This window comes from Indicator indicator, chromosome 6, assembly GCF_027791375.1.
Source record: "Indicator indicator isolate 239-I01 chromosome 6, UM_Iind_1.1, whole genome shotgun sequence".
Classification (NCBI taxonomy): domain Eukaryota; kingdom Metazoa; phylum Chordata; class Aves; order Piciformes; family Indicatoridae; genus Indicator; species Indicator indicator.
The window spans coordinates 16,626,716-16,642,970 of NC_072015.1; the positions used below are offsets into that span (position 1 = coordinate 16,626,716).

The 16,255-nt window shown below is 44.8% G+C and overlaps 1 protein-coding gene across 3 annotated transcripts in view; it reads left to right on the forward strand.

Annotated features, from left to right (window-relative positions):
• Nucleotides 1-480: 480 nt before the first annotated feature.
• DSP (desmoplakin) overlaps nt 481-16,255 on the forward strand; it is a 39,830-nt gene continuing 24,055 nt past the window's right edge. For 2 of the 3 annotated variants that reach the window (XM_054381564.1, XM_054381566.1), the window contains exons 1-5: nt 484-674; nt 10,722-10,824; nt 12,380-12,528; nt 12,864-13,038; nt 16,107-16,235. In XM_054381564.1, the coding sequence (XP_054237539.1) occupies nt 484-674; nt 10,722-10,824; nt 12,380-12,528; nt 12,864-13,038; nt 16,107-16,235 (747 nt within the window). Of the gene's footprint in view, nt 675-10,721; nt 10,825-12,379; nt 12,529-12,863; nt 13,039-16,106; nt 16,236-16,255 lie in introns of all 3 variants that reach the window. The other variant, XM_054381567.1, reaches the window with a different exon arrangement.

Genomic DNA, 16,255 nt, shown 5'->3' on the forward strand with positions numbered 1-16,255 from the left:
AAGGTACAAACACCGCCGCCGCCGGGAGGCTGGGCCAAGCACGGCCGGGAGGAGCGGGGAGTGGGCCTATAGAGAATCGTGAGGCGGCCACCGAGGAGGTGCGGAGGACGCAGGCGAGGTGGCGGCGGCTCCTCCACGCCCAGGACCGCCGCTTAAAACCGGCGCTGAAAGGTGTGGCTTTGCTTTTCCTCTGCCGGAGGGGAGGAGAAGAGACGGGACCTCCGCTCTTGCTGCCGCCTCGTTCTCCTCCTCCAGCCGCCGCCGCCCTCCACCGCGCCGCGCTTCGCTTCGCCCCTGCCCACCGCTCCACCTGCAGGCCGCCCAGATCCCCGGCTTCTCCGGCTCTCGGTGGGCTGACAGGGAGAGGCGATCCCGCGGCAGGCTCTCCTGGGAGTGAATGCCTTTTCCCTCGTCGACTCTGTCTCAGTTTTCTCCCCATCGCTTACCACCTCCTTCCCTGTCCCCGCGCACTCCCCCGCCGCCATGAGCATCAACGGCGGCTCGCACCCGCGGATCAACACCTTGGGTCGGATGGCGCGGGCAGACTCGGGCACCGACGTGCGCTACGAGATGAGCTCCCATATGGTGGGGGGCGGCGGCGGCGGCACTCACACCCACAAGACTTACTACTACCAGAAGACCTACGGTGGGGACTATGCTTCCGACGGATACGGGTAGGTGCGGGCCGGAGAGGGGGAGCGGAATTCCAAAGGCCCCCAACGGCGCCTGCCGGTTTCCCCGCCCCGCCTTGGGACATCGACCCTGAGCCACTCAGCTTGCAAGTCTTTTCTCCTCCCCCCACCATCCTCCACCCGCCGAGGAGGCTGATTCCTAAAAAAAAAAAAAAAAAAAAAAGTTTAAATGCAAGCAAAGTCTTTGTTTTAAATTTATTTTTTAAAAAGTTTTTGTAAAAAGACCTTTTGTCGGGGAGTCTCTCTGAAGATACTAAAGGGGTAAAGAGCAGAGCGGTAACCCTAGTGGCCTCCCCTTTGCGCCCCGCTGTCTGTGCTGGCTGTACCGACCCAACAGTTCTCTGCTGATAAACTCCCACTTGGCTCGGTGACGCAAAACGAGCTGTTCTGTGGTAAATTACTTTTACCTCATACACCCAGGCCCAGCTCTCACTGCCCTCCCCAGCAGCTGCATAACTAGAGCTATAAAATAGCTATAACATAATTTTAATTAGTGGGAATTGTTCTCTTGCTCATTTTGATGCCTTTTTTTTTTTTTTTTTAGTGTTTGTTTTTTTTTTTTCCCTTGTGGAACGCCCTGGTGTTTAAGCTATGGTCTTTTAGGCAGCAGTCCCTGACTTGGTGGCTGGGGAGGAAAGATGTGTGACAAGCAGCATGAGTCTGCTTTCCTCTCTTTTTTTGCTCCCCTCACTTGCCCCCTTGCTTCAGTCGCAGTCCAGATCACTTAGGCAGGGTGCCACTGTGCACCCTTGTTTGGAGAGCACCAGATTTCCTGGATGTAGCTGTATTGATCTGCACAGATTAGTTCTGGCAAAGAGTTTTTGGAGCAAAATGTGTGAAAATCCAGTGCAATGGGCATGAAGGTTTCTATGTTAATCCTCGTGGCTGGGAGTTCATGGGACTGAAAAGTCGACAGCAGTTACTGAAGGAAACAGCACCTATACAAAATGCTGCTGATGGTTACTCATTTTTACTTGTGGAATGGCTCTGTTAAACCTATTTTATTGATGCCAGTGACTTAGGAATTGATTTAGAAGTGCTATCATGTAATTTGCGTTAGAATTTAAGCCCTAATTTTACAGCTGGTACGTCATGATTAGCTTGCAGAAGGATGAGAATTAAGCATTTGTAGTAAATGAACAGATGAGAACAGATTTCATTATATCAAGAACATCTATAATGGCTGTAGAGAACTGAGATTTCCCTAGAGACCATGGAGAGCTCTGATTAGGTATGACAGACCTATTGCTAGTGGACCACTAAATGAAAGACAAAACTTGCATTTTACCTAATTATGGTTTATTGTTTTGCCCAGTCCATATTTCTTCATTGGACTTTCAGTTTGGTGTGTGCAGTTAAGGTGGTTACAGTGAGTTGTAGCTAGAAGATGGCTACTTACTGTCAGAGTAGTATGAGAATCCCTATTTATTGATAGATTAGATCAGTATTTTATCATGGAAGAGTGCACACACTAGGACTCCAAAATGCTGCTGCTGCTGTGTGAGGATCTGCTCTGCTCTGCTCTGCTACAGATACCTTTAGTATTTACAGGAGACAGACATGAAAAATGAATAGGATAACATACTACTTCCTGGTCTTTCTCTTCTTCCAGGGTTTACTCTGGTACAGCTATGCTGGATCCACTGAACTGACTTCCATATTACTTCTGGCTTTCACTCGAGAATACAAAACTTCCTTTAATTTCTCTTTCTTTGACTTTTGTTACATATTTTCAACCATAGTTTGTCAGGCAAGAGTGGAGAGGTTAACAACTGTAGATTGACATCCTTTAATTTACTCTTTATAACATAATATTAATTTCTCCTTTTTGGGAAAGCTTATCTGGCAAGAAGGCTGCAATGAAGGTTACTCTTTGCTTTATTGCGAGGCTTCTGCATGGAGGTAAAGACCTCAGTTAATGAGGTAACTGGACCTTAATTTTAAAAGCAGTAGGATTCAATTTAGGGTCTAGTCTTGTAAGTTTTGGGGCGTATTCTGTGGAACAAGTCTGTGCTGTGTATTTCATTACTCACAGAGCAATAGAAGACTCTCCCTCCCCTTAGGGCCCAGCAAGGTGCTTTTACAACATTCCTGTTTTTTTCTGGCTTGGGAACTCAGGATGAGCTTGGCTCAAGTACAGATACTCTTCTTGAGGGTGAGTCACATACTTCAAAACTGCCAATTCATCAGTCAAATATTTATCAGTGTCTTTGCTACGGAGAGATAAAATCTGATACACTGGGAGCGAAGGGAAAAAAGGTGGCAGTTTTGTCATTGCTGAGATTAGGGGGAAAAATAGCCAAGGATTCATGGTCACCATGTCATACAAGAATAAATTCATGTACACAGGTCTGCCTAAGAGTTAATCTAACTTGTGTGCTTTAAATTAGAGAAGGGGTTGGAAAGTCACACCCCATGCCCTTACGTCACTTTCAGGAGTGAAAAGACAAAGTAAAGGTGGAGAAAACTGAGTGAAAGTGTGGTTTTATCCTTCCCATCAGTTTCACAGGGATCTGCAGGGTCCTGGCCAAGCTGAGAAGTGGTAGGCCTGGCATGGTAACATCCCTTCTGAGCTGCTCTTCCCCAGCGCTGCTCGGAGGGGGGGCTGGTGGTGGGGAAACTGCATGCAACAAGCAAAACCTTGGGCAGACTAGGAGGGAGGAACGTGCTGCCAAATACCTGCCATGCCAGCAGAGCTTGTGCTGTGCTCAGGCTGGCCAAGAAACAGGTTTCAGCAACAGCTTATATTGCTGCCACACCATGAGACAAAGAACAGGTCCTAACTCACCTTTTCATAGCTACCTGCATGTGATTTCAAGCTAGAGGGGCTTGCTGGCATTTTGAATGTGGCGAGATGTGTTTCTGTAGTGCAGGCTGAACCTTGCATTTGGCACCTCCCTGTCCCAGAGATGGAGATGAGAGAGGCAGTGTGTCCACAGCCCACTGCACTGGGCAGAAATGGTGCTGTTGCTCCAGGTGATTAATTCCACTGGGAAAAAGCTTGTGGATTTTCTGTAAATAGGTGTGTCAGGATCCCTTGTGAAACCCTCTGTGCTCCTAAGGCATGCAGCCTCAAGAGTCCTATGATTTCATCAGTGACTTTAAGTTTTTGCACATTTCTAGTGGTAGGTAGAGCCCAACCATGCAAGATGCAGGCATGTTTTGCAGTTCCCTGTCATAGCACCTTAGTCTATGTCCATAGTTGGCAGATGGAACTAGTTTGTTGAGGCTGTGATATGCCAAAACTTATCCTAGGAAGAGAAGAGACATAAGGGGAGAAACCAGTTACTAAACTCTGTGATTTCTGTTGTTTCCATTCCTCTTCTTTGAGGGAGGAATAAAAAGGAAACGCTATGTAATTTTAATTCCTGATTATATTCTTATGGATATTGTTATTTGCCACCTTTTTCCACTGTGTGCCTGCGTGTTTTCAGGGCACAGACACACACACAACTGGCAGGCAGTGGCAAATGGGTGGTGGTTTAGCCCTGTGTGTGCTGGGAATGCAGATTCCAGGTCAGGTTTTTCTTCTGACTTGCCCACCATGAGCATATCAAGTAATCCCTTGTTCAATCTGTTGCTTGTTCAAACAAGTTTGTGTGGCTGGGGAAGAAAAAGAAATGCATTTATTTTGCTCTTGGTTTTGTTTTATGGGAGTCAACTCAATAGTTTGGATCTGCAAAAAGTGCTTTTTGAAAGCTTCCTTTAGAGTTTGAATGGAAAATGAAAAAGCTCTGAATTTTTAAAAGGCAACATGTTTTGTGGAGTAATCAGAAAATTTAACAAGGACTATTCTAATTTGATTTAAATCAGATCTTTGGGCCAAGAGTGTCCCCTTTATGACTCCAAAGATTCAAAGAGAGGTGAAGCTGCTGTAAGTCTCTGCAGAGCTGCTGGATGTGCTTCTGTGCCTCCTTCACCCTATATCTCCAATTGCTAATTGCTCCCCAAATGACACAGCAGACTCTTGATGTGTACTAAAGGAAAGCAGAAACCAAAACAGCCTTCACATTGCAGGCACATTTTTTTTGTTGAGGCTGTGCAGGTCTTCAGCAGCAGGAGGCAAATGAGAAAGCAGAATCACAGAAGGTAGCTTAGCTTTCTTCCTCACCCCTCATGTGCTGCAGTCATGATGACTCAGTTGGGCCTGTACAGAGAATATATGATTTTCTCAAAACATACCACTCAGGAGGTCTTCCAACTGCTTGAATAAGTCAGTGGCAGCTGTAGTCAGTTCTGCTGTGTTCCAGGGACTTGAGCACTGTTGGTTTGCCATGTCTGGCTCAACTCGTAACTCACTGAAGGGCCTCAAGCACGTTCCTCAGACCTGTTCATAAAAAGCAGAAATAGTTATTTCTTGTTTCTGCAGAGCTGAGTGTCTTGTGAGGGTCACTGACACCACCTAACAGTTAGGTGCAATCCTAGTTCAGTACCAGGGTAGGGTTTGAGGCAAGAGTTAACTGGGAGTTTGGTGGTAGCAGACACACTGAAACCTGCTGCTGAGTTTACACTGATCTCCACATAAAGGGAGAAAAACTCATTTAGAGTGTCTTACATCTCTGGCAAGTGCAGATGACTTTTTTTTTGGGGTAGCCTACATGTTATGGGGCATGTTTTCACCATGTCCAAAGCGTATTTACCCAGAACACTTCATGGACGAGCACTGAGGAAGACAGGAAAGGTCTTTGTGGCTTCCCTGTGCTTCCAAGAGTGTTTTTTAAAGTGGAAACCCTCCCAGAGGTGCTGCCTGTGTAAGCTCAGTAGTGTAAGGGTGTTTTACACCTGGTGACAAAGCCAGGATAAATTATCACCCAACTTAACATGTATGTATGGGTAGGACAAGGGGCAATGGTTCTAAATCAGAGCAGGATAGGTTTAGACTGGACAATAGGAAGAAGGTCCTTACAGCGAGGATGGTGAGACACTGGAAAATGTTGCCCAGAGAAGTTGTGGATGCCTTATCCCTGGAAGTGTTTAAGACTAGGCTGGAGGAGGCTTTGAGCAACTGGGTCCCTGCCCATTGCAGGGTCGGTGGAACTAGATGATCTTTAAGGTCACTTCCAACTCAAACTATTCTATGATTCTAAGGTAAAGACTGAATTTAGCTCAGTTGAAGTATTTTGCAGCATAGAGATGTTGTCTGAGTTACCACCCTGCCCAAATCCTGCTGGCAGCAGGGCTTGGCTGTCCGCTCATTTCTCTGGCAGAGCAGGAGCACGGTGCAGCAAAGGAGCAGCGTCTTCTGCCTGGGAATGCAGCAAGCAGGGTGGCTTCTGTATGGAGTGATGACAACTGTGCCTTTCCCAGAGCTCTACTGGCCATGGAATCATCAAAACAATTCTATGATTCCATTGGAAAAGACGGAAAAGATCAAGTCCAACCATTAGTAGAGTGGAGAGATACAAGGCTATGTCTGAAGATCACAAATAAAAATGATTCTTCTGTGTTTGGAAGTATTCTCATAATTTTAAAGCAAAGACTCTTCACCTCTTTGTTTCCCTTTAATAGTTAACGACTATTAAGGTGAAGTACTTTTAATAAAGAACTCATCTTAATAGTATCTTTTTGAAATTCATGAGTTGCCTTCAAAATAAATGTCGTGGTCTAAAATTCTATGTTATAGGCACAGATAGGTAGGAAGGTCTGGAGGAGTCCAGACTGTTTCACTCAGTAGTGTTCTGTAGGGTTTCCAAACCCAAAGCAGTGCTTCTAACAGTCAAATAATTGCAAATGTCTATGTTTATTATCAGGACTCCCTGCATTCTTGTGTTTGCTAAAAGACCAAGCTCCAGTTCTTCTTCTTCTTTCTGCTCAGATGCTTAAAACAGATTCAGGATTTACAGGCATGCAGTAAACCAAGTGAAGAACCTGCCTGTCTTTTCACTGCATGGTGTGCCCCAGTGCTTGCTGCAGCAGGATCCTCCTCTCAGCTTCCAGCTTTAAATGTTGCCAGAGTTCAAATCAAATTGAATCCATCATAGTAGCAGGAGCTGTTACAATGACCAAACATTACCTTCAACTCACTCAATTTCATGCAAACAAAATTGAATGAAGCAATTGAGGCATTGACAAAATGGCATCTATATTAATTCGCTTAATCTGTGTCCTGGAAGCATTTTGGAGGTCCTACATCCTTATGAGGGACATAAATGCATTTATATATGGGATCTAGGTTACATGGCTATACTTTGAAAATAGAGGTTTGTTCTTGCCTCCATGTTACGATGCTGTGCAGCATGTTAAGGGTTTAGGGTTTCCCTTGGTTTTTTTGGTCCAGTATTTTTTGTGTTGGATATGATTTTCCTTTGGCTGTTTCCTTCTGCTGCAAGTATTGATGTCTGCTTACTCGGCATTGGGGTTTCTGCTTTGACCTATTCATTCCCATTAAAGGCCTTGTGGCTTCAGTAAGAGAAATACTATACTGAGGGCCTTTGAAACTGCTTGTGAAGTACTTTCCTGGCACATGGATGAAGAGGATTTAATCTGCATCCATGTGAGATTGTGCTTCTGCCCTCTGATGTATCAGTTGGTGTATGCTGAGGTATTGTCTTGCTAAGTGTTTTTAGTCTCTAAACTCAAGGATTGATATACGCCCTTCTTGTGTGTGTTTGTACAGCTAAATCCTCTTCGGATGTGAAGTTTTTGAGTTCTATTGATTCGGTGGAGTTGTGCCATCAAACTTGCACCTGTTCTGGCATCTGCCATCTCTGGCTGTGCCCCCTGTAGTTCCATTTGATCAGCTGTTGGATTTCAAAGCCATTATCTCCCCCAGTATCATCACGTTCCTTTATGAAGCCACTGCATTTTCACCCCTTATCCAAGTACTGACCTCAGGATTTTGACTAGTAAAGCAGTCAGTTGTTAACTGGTTATGTCTTTATCTACTAGACTGGAGAGCCTTAAACGCTTTGCTGCTTCCTTCTTGTGAAGGTCCCCATGAACTGTCAACAAATACTTGTGTGTCTTTGCTTGAAGATCTAAAGAGAGTGTGCTTAAGCCTTTCTCTTCAAGGTATCTGCTCCTACCCTTGAAACCATTTTGTACATCTGTATTAAGCCATCTTTGGTTTTACAGCCTTTGGAGAATAATTCTAGATGTGGTGTATTTTTTTGTGCTTGAGGGTGGTGAGACACTGGTGCAGGTTGCCCGGAGAGGTGTTAGATGCCCCATCCTGGAAAGCTCTGAGCAACCTGATCTGCTTGAAGATGACCCTGTTTAATGCAGTGTCCCTGCCTGTGGCACAGGGGTTGGAACTAGATGATCTTTCATGTCCCTTTCAACGCAAACCATTCTGTGATTCTATGAATGAAGAAGCAATTGGGGAAAAGATACCTTTCTGATGCTCTAAAAAGAGAACATTGCTTGGCAGGCTTCTCTCTCTTCTTTGTTATGTCTCATTCATGAGAATAATTGTGGATATAATTAAATGTAAACTTTAGATGCAGTCTAAATCCGAACACCAGAGCCATGCCTAAGGATAAAGAATGATTTATAAAACGAAGCTGATGGGAGGACTGGCACCAAATCAGACACGTTGTTATCCGCAAGTGTTTCCTTTAAGCTGTTTCCAAGAGATGCAGGGTGTATAGCACAGGGGGGTGCAGCAGCTGTGTACAGTTTAAGTCACCCAGTGATTCTCCAGACCTGTCTCTCAGTGTTTTTCCCAGGTGTTAGGGGAAGCTGGTGAAGAGTTACGCTGCCTCTTTGCACTTGCTCAAGAAGAGCTGATAGGAGAAGGGCAGGCTGCTGAAGCACCAGCTGCACACACTGTAGAACAGCTCTTCAAAATATACCCTTGAGCATTTCTCACCACTGCAGTGATTTTTGTCAAGAACAGCTCTGCTGAGTTTTTTACATTGTCACAGTTCCTTTTGTGGAGGCCTCTCAGAGGTTGTTGAAGTCACAAAATGGTGGTACGCTGAGGATCGGAAGGGACCTATGGGGATCATCTAGTACAATCCCACTGCTAAAGCAGGGTCACCCAGAGCAGGCTGCCCTGGATCATGTTCAGGTGGGTTTGGAATCTGTGGAGAAAGAAACCCCACAACCTGTCTGGGCATTTTCCAGTGAAACCTCCTATATCCCAGTTTGTGCCCTTCGTCCTGTCACTGGGCATCACTGAAAAGAGTCTGGCCCCATCCTTTTGCTTCTCATCCTTCAGCTATTGATAAGCATTAAGAAGATCCCCTCTCAGTCTGCTCTTCTCCAGACTAAACAGCCCAAGGTGCTTCAGCTTTTCCTCTTCAGAGAGATGCTCCAGTCCCCTGAGCACCTTTGTAGCCTCCACTGGACTCTCTCCAGTAGCTCCCTGTCTCTCAATCAGTGAAAAGTCAGAGTAAAGATTTCCAGTGAATCCAGATGACTTGCTGGCTCTGAGCTGTACAGCTGTGCAGTGGTCTTTTGGATGTGTTGTATGGAAGGCTTGAATCTTCAGTGATCCATAATGGAAAAGGCTACTTGCTGTGAGCACAGGAGTTAGAAAAGTGGGCAAGACCCAGAAGCTTCTTAGTTTCTTACAGTCTCTTAGTGGTGGTTTATTTTAGTTTCAGTGTCAAGTGCCTGGGTTTGGGAGCTGCCTGAGCTTGCTTGGGAGCTGTGATTCCATCAGCAAGGAGTGGTTGCTTGCTTGAAGCACCTCACCCACGTTCAACTAGCAGTGGCTCGCTTTGGTGGCTGACTCCCAAATGCTGGATAAGCAACCTTCTGGCTGTAGGGATGTAGTAGATAATGTGAAAAGACAACAGTCATGGCTTTTTCCCCCACTAGTTGTGAAGTTTTAACTGTAACCCCCAAACTCCCACCTTATTTATTTGTAAGAAAGTAACTCACTCTAGTCCTCAAACTCTGTGTTTGCAAGCTTGTGAATTTCGCAATTTCTTCTTGAGACACTGCACTAGCTTCATGCACTTCTGCTGATACAAGGGCCCTTCATATGCTTGTATGGATTTGTGTGCTCATGCCTTTGTGTAGCACAGGATCTTGCTTTCTTTTTGTGCTCTGATATTTGATGGCTGGTGTAATAGGTTGTGTGTTAACATCATGCAAAGGTGGTGTTCTTAACAAAGATTGTGTATAACTCATACAGAATCCCAGCATGGTGGGGGTCAGAAGGGACCTCTGGAGGTCGTCTAGTCCAACCACCCAGATCAGGTTGCCCAGAATTGCAGTATCCAGACAGGTTTGGGATCTCTCCAAGGAGGGAGATTCCACAGCCTCTCTGGGGAGTCTGGTCCAGGGCTCTGGGACCCTTGCAGGAAAGAAGTTTTTCCTCATACTCAGATGAAAGCTCCTGGGTTCCAGTTTGTGCCTGTCCTTGCCCCTTGTCCTATCACTGGGTACCACTGAAAAGAGTCTGGCCCCATCCTTTTGCTTCTCACCCTTTAGCCGTTGATAAGCATTAAGAAGATCCCCTCTCAGTCTGCTCTTCTCCAGACTAAACAGCCCAAGGTGCTTCAGCTTTTCCTCTTCAGAGAGATGCTCCAGTCTCTTCAGCATCTTTGTAGTCTGCTGTTGGACTCTCTCCAGTAGTTCCCTGTCTCTCTTGAACTGGGTAGCTCAGAACTGGCCCCAGTACTCCAGCTGTGGCCTCATTAGGGCAGAGTAGAGGGGCAGGAGAACCTCCCTCAACCTGCTGGTCACACTCTTCCTAATATACCCCAGGATACCATTGGCCTTCCTGGTGACAAGAGAACTGCAATACTGCCAAAGGTTTGTCTATCAAAGCTACAAACACCTGTACTGGAAGAAAAACTTTCTCATTGTGTCACACTGATTTCCACCTTCTACTCTGTTCTGTGATGAAGCCAGTCCACACCTGCTGCTGCAGTTAGGAGGTATCTCTGTCCTCTTGGAATCAGCATTAAACCTTAACAGGCAGGAGGGTCAGGTAAAGTGTGTGTGTCGCTGAAGCTGAATGACATTTGTTCCATGTTATTTCCCTGACTTGTTCAGAATTTGTGTTTCTCATACCTCTTCAAATTGTGCTGTTACTCTGTACTTACTTTGTTTTCTTCCTCTCCTCCACAACAGCCAGAATGGGACCTGTACAGTGTCCAGACGCCAGAACACCATCCAGGAGCTTTTGCAAAACTGTTCAGATTGCCTGATGCGAGCGGAGCTCATCGTGCAACCTGTGAGTGTTGCTGCTGCTGCTTCTTATCAACAGCAATTGTGAATATTACAGGGAACAAATGTCTTGTTGTTAGCTGGACTCTGCTTCTTCCTCTCTTTCCTCCTCTTTCAGCTCTTCATGTGAGGCAACTTGGAGTGGAGCAGCAAACCTTTTTGCTAGGTGTGCGCTCAGTGTTCAGTAAAACTGACTGAAATGCATTTGATTAAGAACAGGTGGACTTCTTGGTTTTTTAAAAAACAACACCTCACTTTTCAAACAATTTTTACTGCAGCTTATTTTTCAGCTGACCACTTACACTCTCTTTGTGTGTCCAGTATAATATCATTTTCATTTTCTGGCCCATGATGAACCTTCATTACCTTTATTTTTCTAGATGATTCCTAAAGGAAAAAAAATGAAACTAGATTAAAATCTTCTTGACTGTTTCATCCCAAACGCTCACAGAGGATCTTTGCTGCACTGATTTAAACCCATAGTGCCTGGGGGTGGGTTATTCACTGACCCTAGTCCTGGTGAAGGTGGGATGTCCTCTGTTCCTGATGAAGGCAGAAGAGGTGTGGGGTAGTGAGGGCATCCTGCTGTTGAGGCTACTGAGATGCCAAACCCATTCACAGTTCTGGCAGTAGATACTATTTAGAGCACACTTTTGAACCCTCTGTGGAGAGAAAATTTTTTCAGGAATGAACTCTGTGGTTAGCAGTTTGTTTCCTTTTTGGAGATTCAGCACATTTGTTTCTATCAATGCCAGAGTAAATAACTGCCTCTTGTTAGGGATTAATGTTATTCCAGTAAAGTCAAAAGAAAGTGATACTTAGTTCTGGCTTGGTGCCACAATATACATGGTTTCTTTGGTTTTTGTTTTGGGAGGGACAAAGCAGTGAGGTCCATCAGCATTTTAATTACAAAAGGAAAACACAGCAGGGTTATGTTTTGTTCATCATGGCTGTGTCAGGGTGGGATGAGTTCAAAAAGCCTGCTTGAAGCACCGTGACCATGCTGGGCCACTGCACTGAGTGGACTCATGGAGAATTTGCCTAGGCATTGGTGAGGTGGAACGCAAATGTGATGGGGCATGAAGCTGCTTCCAGGCAGACAAGCTGCAGTATTTTTGCAGGGGAGAAAAGGATCAGAACCTCAGGGAAACTTGGGAAAAATCAGGAACAATATGCACCAGCTCCCACCAGGATGGTGTTTGCCTCTCATCCTCTAAACTGAAAATGATAAGGTTTTAAAAACATAGCACACTGTATGAAGCCTGGGCTCAATAAACGTGGATGAGGATATGATGTTCTTTACAGAAAGGTTTGGTTGGTATCACATGTTAATATTTTTCTGTCATATTTTACTTGTAATGAGGACTTCCAGTGATTTTGGATCCTCTGTTAATTACCTTTCTGCCAATTAAAACTGGCTATCTGAAACCTAGCAGTTGGTTGAAACCTGTCATGCTTTCATGCTTCTTTAAAATAATTAGCCTCCATAATGTCTCTTAAAACAAGCAAGCTGAAGCTTAGGTGATAATCTCCCATCTCTCTCTCTCTTTTTTATTTTTTAGGAATTGAAATATGGGGATGGTGTCCAGATAAGGGGGAACAGAGATCTGGAAGAGTGTTTTGCCCAAGCGAATGACCAAATGGATATCCTGGATGGTCTGATCAGAGAGATGAGGCAGATGGGCCAGCCCTGTGACATGTATCAGAAAAGGTATTGCCAGGGAATGGTGAGGGCAGGGAATGCAGCTGATAAAAGTATGTGGTAGCTCAAGTACTCACCTTCCCTGGTGCTCCAGGGTGTGTGAGAAAGTAATTATGTCAAACTAATTCTGGGACATGTTAACATGGAGAAGGGCCTTGCAGTAATATATTCCACACAAAATTTCACATCTTGGTTGTCCCTGTGAAGTTTCAGTCAGTGTTTTTCCACAACCTGTGCTTTCAGCACTGTTTGGAACGGTGGTCCATGAGGAGAGATGAATTGTGTTGTTTCTGTGTTCTCTGGGTATTTTTTTCACAGGTGGTAAGTGGTTCATTCCCTTTCAGGCTCCTTCAGCTTCAAGAGCAAATGCGTGCCCTGTACAAAGCCATCAGTGTTCCCCGTGCCAGGAGGGCCAGCTCCAAAGGTGGTGGTTGCTACTCCTCTCAGAGTGGCTCAGGCTGGGATGAGTACACAAAACGTGTCACAAGTGAATGTCTGAACTGGATGAGGCAGCAGAAGGTAAATCTTTGCAAAATCCAGAGACAATGCTACGACCTGGTGGTGTTTGTGAATGTCACCTCAGCTGTGACACAAATGCTATGACCTGGTGGTGTTTGTGAATGACACCTCAGCTGTTTTGGGTGTCAGTAGAAGATGAAAAGTACACATGAATGCTCACCTATTATTCCATGTTCCACTTTTGGTTTGTGCTTTTTTCCAGTGTTGTGCATATAGTGAATTTCCACTGAAACGTGAACATGGTTTCGGATCTTTTGCAGAGGAAAAAGCGTGGAAGTTGGCATTCAAAAGCTAAATGAGACACGCATGTCAACATAACAAAAGGCACTGGCCTGGTTGTTGGTTAGAGATGATTTCACTCAATATTTCCTTCCTTCCTTTCACAGATTTCCTTTATGATTCGTATTTATTTTAACCCTTTCCACAGATAGCGTAAAAATGATCAGAGGGCTGGAACACCTCTGCTGTGAGGACAAGCAGGGATTGTTCAACTTGGAGAAGAGAAGGCTCCAGGGAGACATTACTGTGGCCTTCCAGTACTTAAAGGGGCTGATAAGAAAGACAGGAACGGACTTTTTATCAGGGCCTATTGTGACAGGACAAGGGGCGACAGTTTTAAACTGAAGACAGGAGATTCAGACTAGATCTAATTTTCACACTGAGAATAGTGAAACACTGGCCCAGGTTGACCAGAGAGGTGGAAGATGCCCCATTCCTGCAAACATTCCTGTAAGTTGGCTGGGGCTCTGAGCAACCTACTGTAGTTGAAGATGTCCCTGTTAACTGCAGGGGGGTTGGACTAGATTATCTCTAAAGATTGTTCCAACTCTAACCATTATATAATTCTTTAGGACCAGCTTCAGAGTTCTAACCATTGTCTAGTATTTTACAGTAGTTCTCTCCCTCTGTCCTTATCACAGTGGGAGCCAGAAGGTAGAGCTGGTTGTCACAAACTGGGCTTTCAGAAGTCACTGCTGAAATGCACACGGAAATCCTGAATTTGCTCTCTGTTACATTCCCAGAATAAATTTACCTCTGCGCATCTGTTGGTGGTGTAACCTGGAGCAGAAGACACCCATTGAGAGGCCCTAGTCTCTTGTGCTGCTGAAATGGAAACTGTGTGTTTGTAGTTAGACAAGCTGGTTCTGAGAGACAGGGAGGATGGAATAAGTTAAACTTTGCAGACTCCCTGTGAATGGAAATTGTATTATTGTTATTTGTCTTTATTAGGTTGTTGCTTAATGATGCTGTCTTTGTTATCTGTACACGGTGTTTGCCAGGCTGCTGCTATGCAACCCAGATGAGGAGGGGAGAGCTCTGTACAGTTCTTATACTTTTATGTGAGTGCTAGTCATAGCCAGGTCCTTCAGTGCTCTCTCAAAGCCTGGAGGAAGTTTTAGAGGAAGGAAGGGAAATTAAGATGTGCTGACTGAATGTTAACATGTAGAAGTGTTACACCAGGCAGCACCAGCAGGTAGGATTGCTCTGCGCATATTGTGAGACAGAAGGCCAAATGTCAGACCTGCCACAGGTTGAGGGGTGATGTTGGACAGACACTGGGCACTCTTCCAGTGATGAAGGACAGTGAACATGCTGCACCTCCCAAAGACTTCACATTACACCATACTTAGACACCCATCGCTAAGCACAGGCAATGTAAGCAAGCACTGTATAGCTGTGTTCCCACACGAAGCCTCCTGTGAAAGTAAAAGGCTTGTTCTTTCTCCCTTTTGAAGTACCTAAGGCAGTGCTGAGGTGGGGACAGTAAGCACTCAGCTCCCTGTTGGGCGTTTGGGGTTTCTTTAGAGAAAATTTATTTTTGAATTTCCACCACTTCTTTTTCCATCATGCCTCACCGTGTCCCATTACCTGCTTACACTGGGACTGGGGTAATGTTTACCCTGCTAGTGTGGTGAGATGTGGGGGAAACAGTCTGAGCAGCTGAGAATTTCTGCTGGTGTTTTGGTGTGTTCTGCCTGAATAGATTGCTGGCAGGAGAATCAGGTGTGTCAGATATCCAGTGTGGAATGGGGAAAGTGCAGTGAAATCCAGACAGTCTTTGTTTGCTTGCTGGCAGCCAGCCACAGTTGCCACTGTTCCTACAGACTCTTTAGACGTTAATTATAACGAGAAGGGTCAAAGTCCTCTAACTTGTAGATGGCTGAATGCAAAATAGTTTTGTTTCTTGGATTGTTTTCAATGCTGCCTTTGAACCCCTACGCTTGAGTGTGGTTCAGGCTTTATTGTCAGCTGCTGACTCAATGAGTTTTGGCTCCAGGCTGGTAATAAGCAAATTCAGTCCCAGCCCAAGATGAAGATACACGCTACACACATGCGCAGACAAGCATTCAGATACACAGTCTGTCTTTTTAGCAGTAAAGATGGAGTTTGGGGAGGTGACTTGGGAATTCAGTGGCTTTTAGTATTTGAAAACAATGAAACAAAGAACAGCGGTCAGGTAGCTTTTGAGTCCTTAATTATCCAGGTGTATCACTGCTTTTCAAAGGCTGTTCCTAGAGATTTTCACTCTGTGGCCTACCATAAATGTTGCCCAGATGCAGGACAAACAGCATATTCAATAATGATTTCTGCTTTTTTATTTAATTTGGCTGAATTTAACTGAAGTTATTGGAGTGGAGTTGAGATTATTTAAAATGGAAATGTAGTATATGGAGCTATAGAACTCAGCTCTGGGTGTTTTCACAGGTTTTCCGTGAACAGGATTGTTTGATGAAATCATAATTTCTTTTCAGACTGATAAGAATGTAACGCTGCTGCAAAAGAGCAGTTTGGTCCAAAGAAAATAGATGGAAATACATTAACAAGTGTGCTTCATCTAGTCTAATTTTAAGCATCTTTAATATTTTCCCCTACTTTGTTTATTCTGCTTTGGGAGCCTGTCACACTGTTTTGAGCGATGACAATACAAAGAAATTGTAGCTCCCTCTTCTGAACAGGCCTTTGTTCAGTTTTGCTTTCTGCCACACAATCATGTTTAATCCAGTTCAGCTCTTTTATGCTTTGATTTAGTTGGAAGTGAAAGTACAAACCCTGTCTCTTTCTCCTAGACTGAAATGGAGCTAGTGAAATGGGGCTTTGATGCCGCATCCATTGAGCAGCAAATTGGTGACCACAGAAGAACTCACAATGCCATTGGGGACTATCGCTGGCACTTGGACAAAGTCAAAACAGATCTGGTAATTATTGTCTTCCCTTA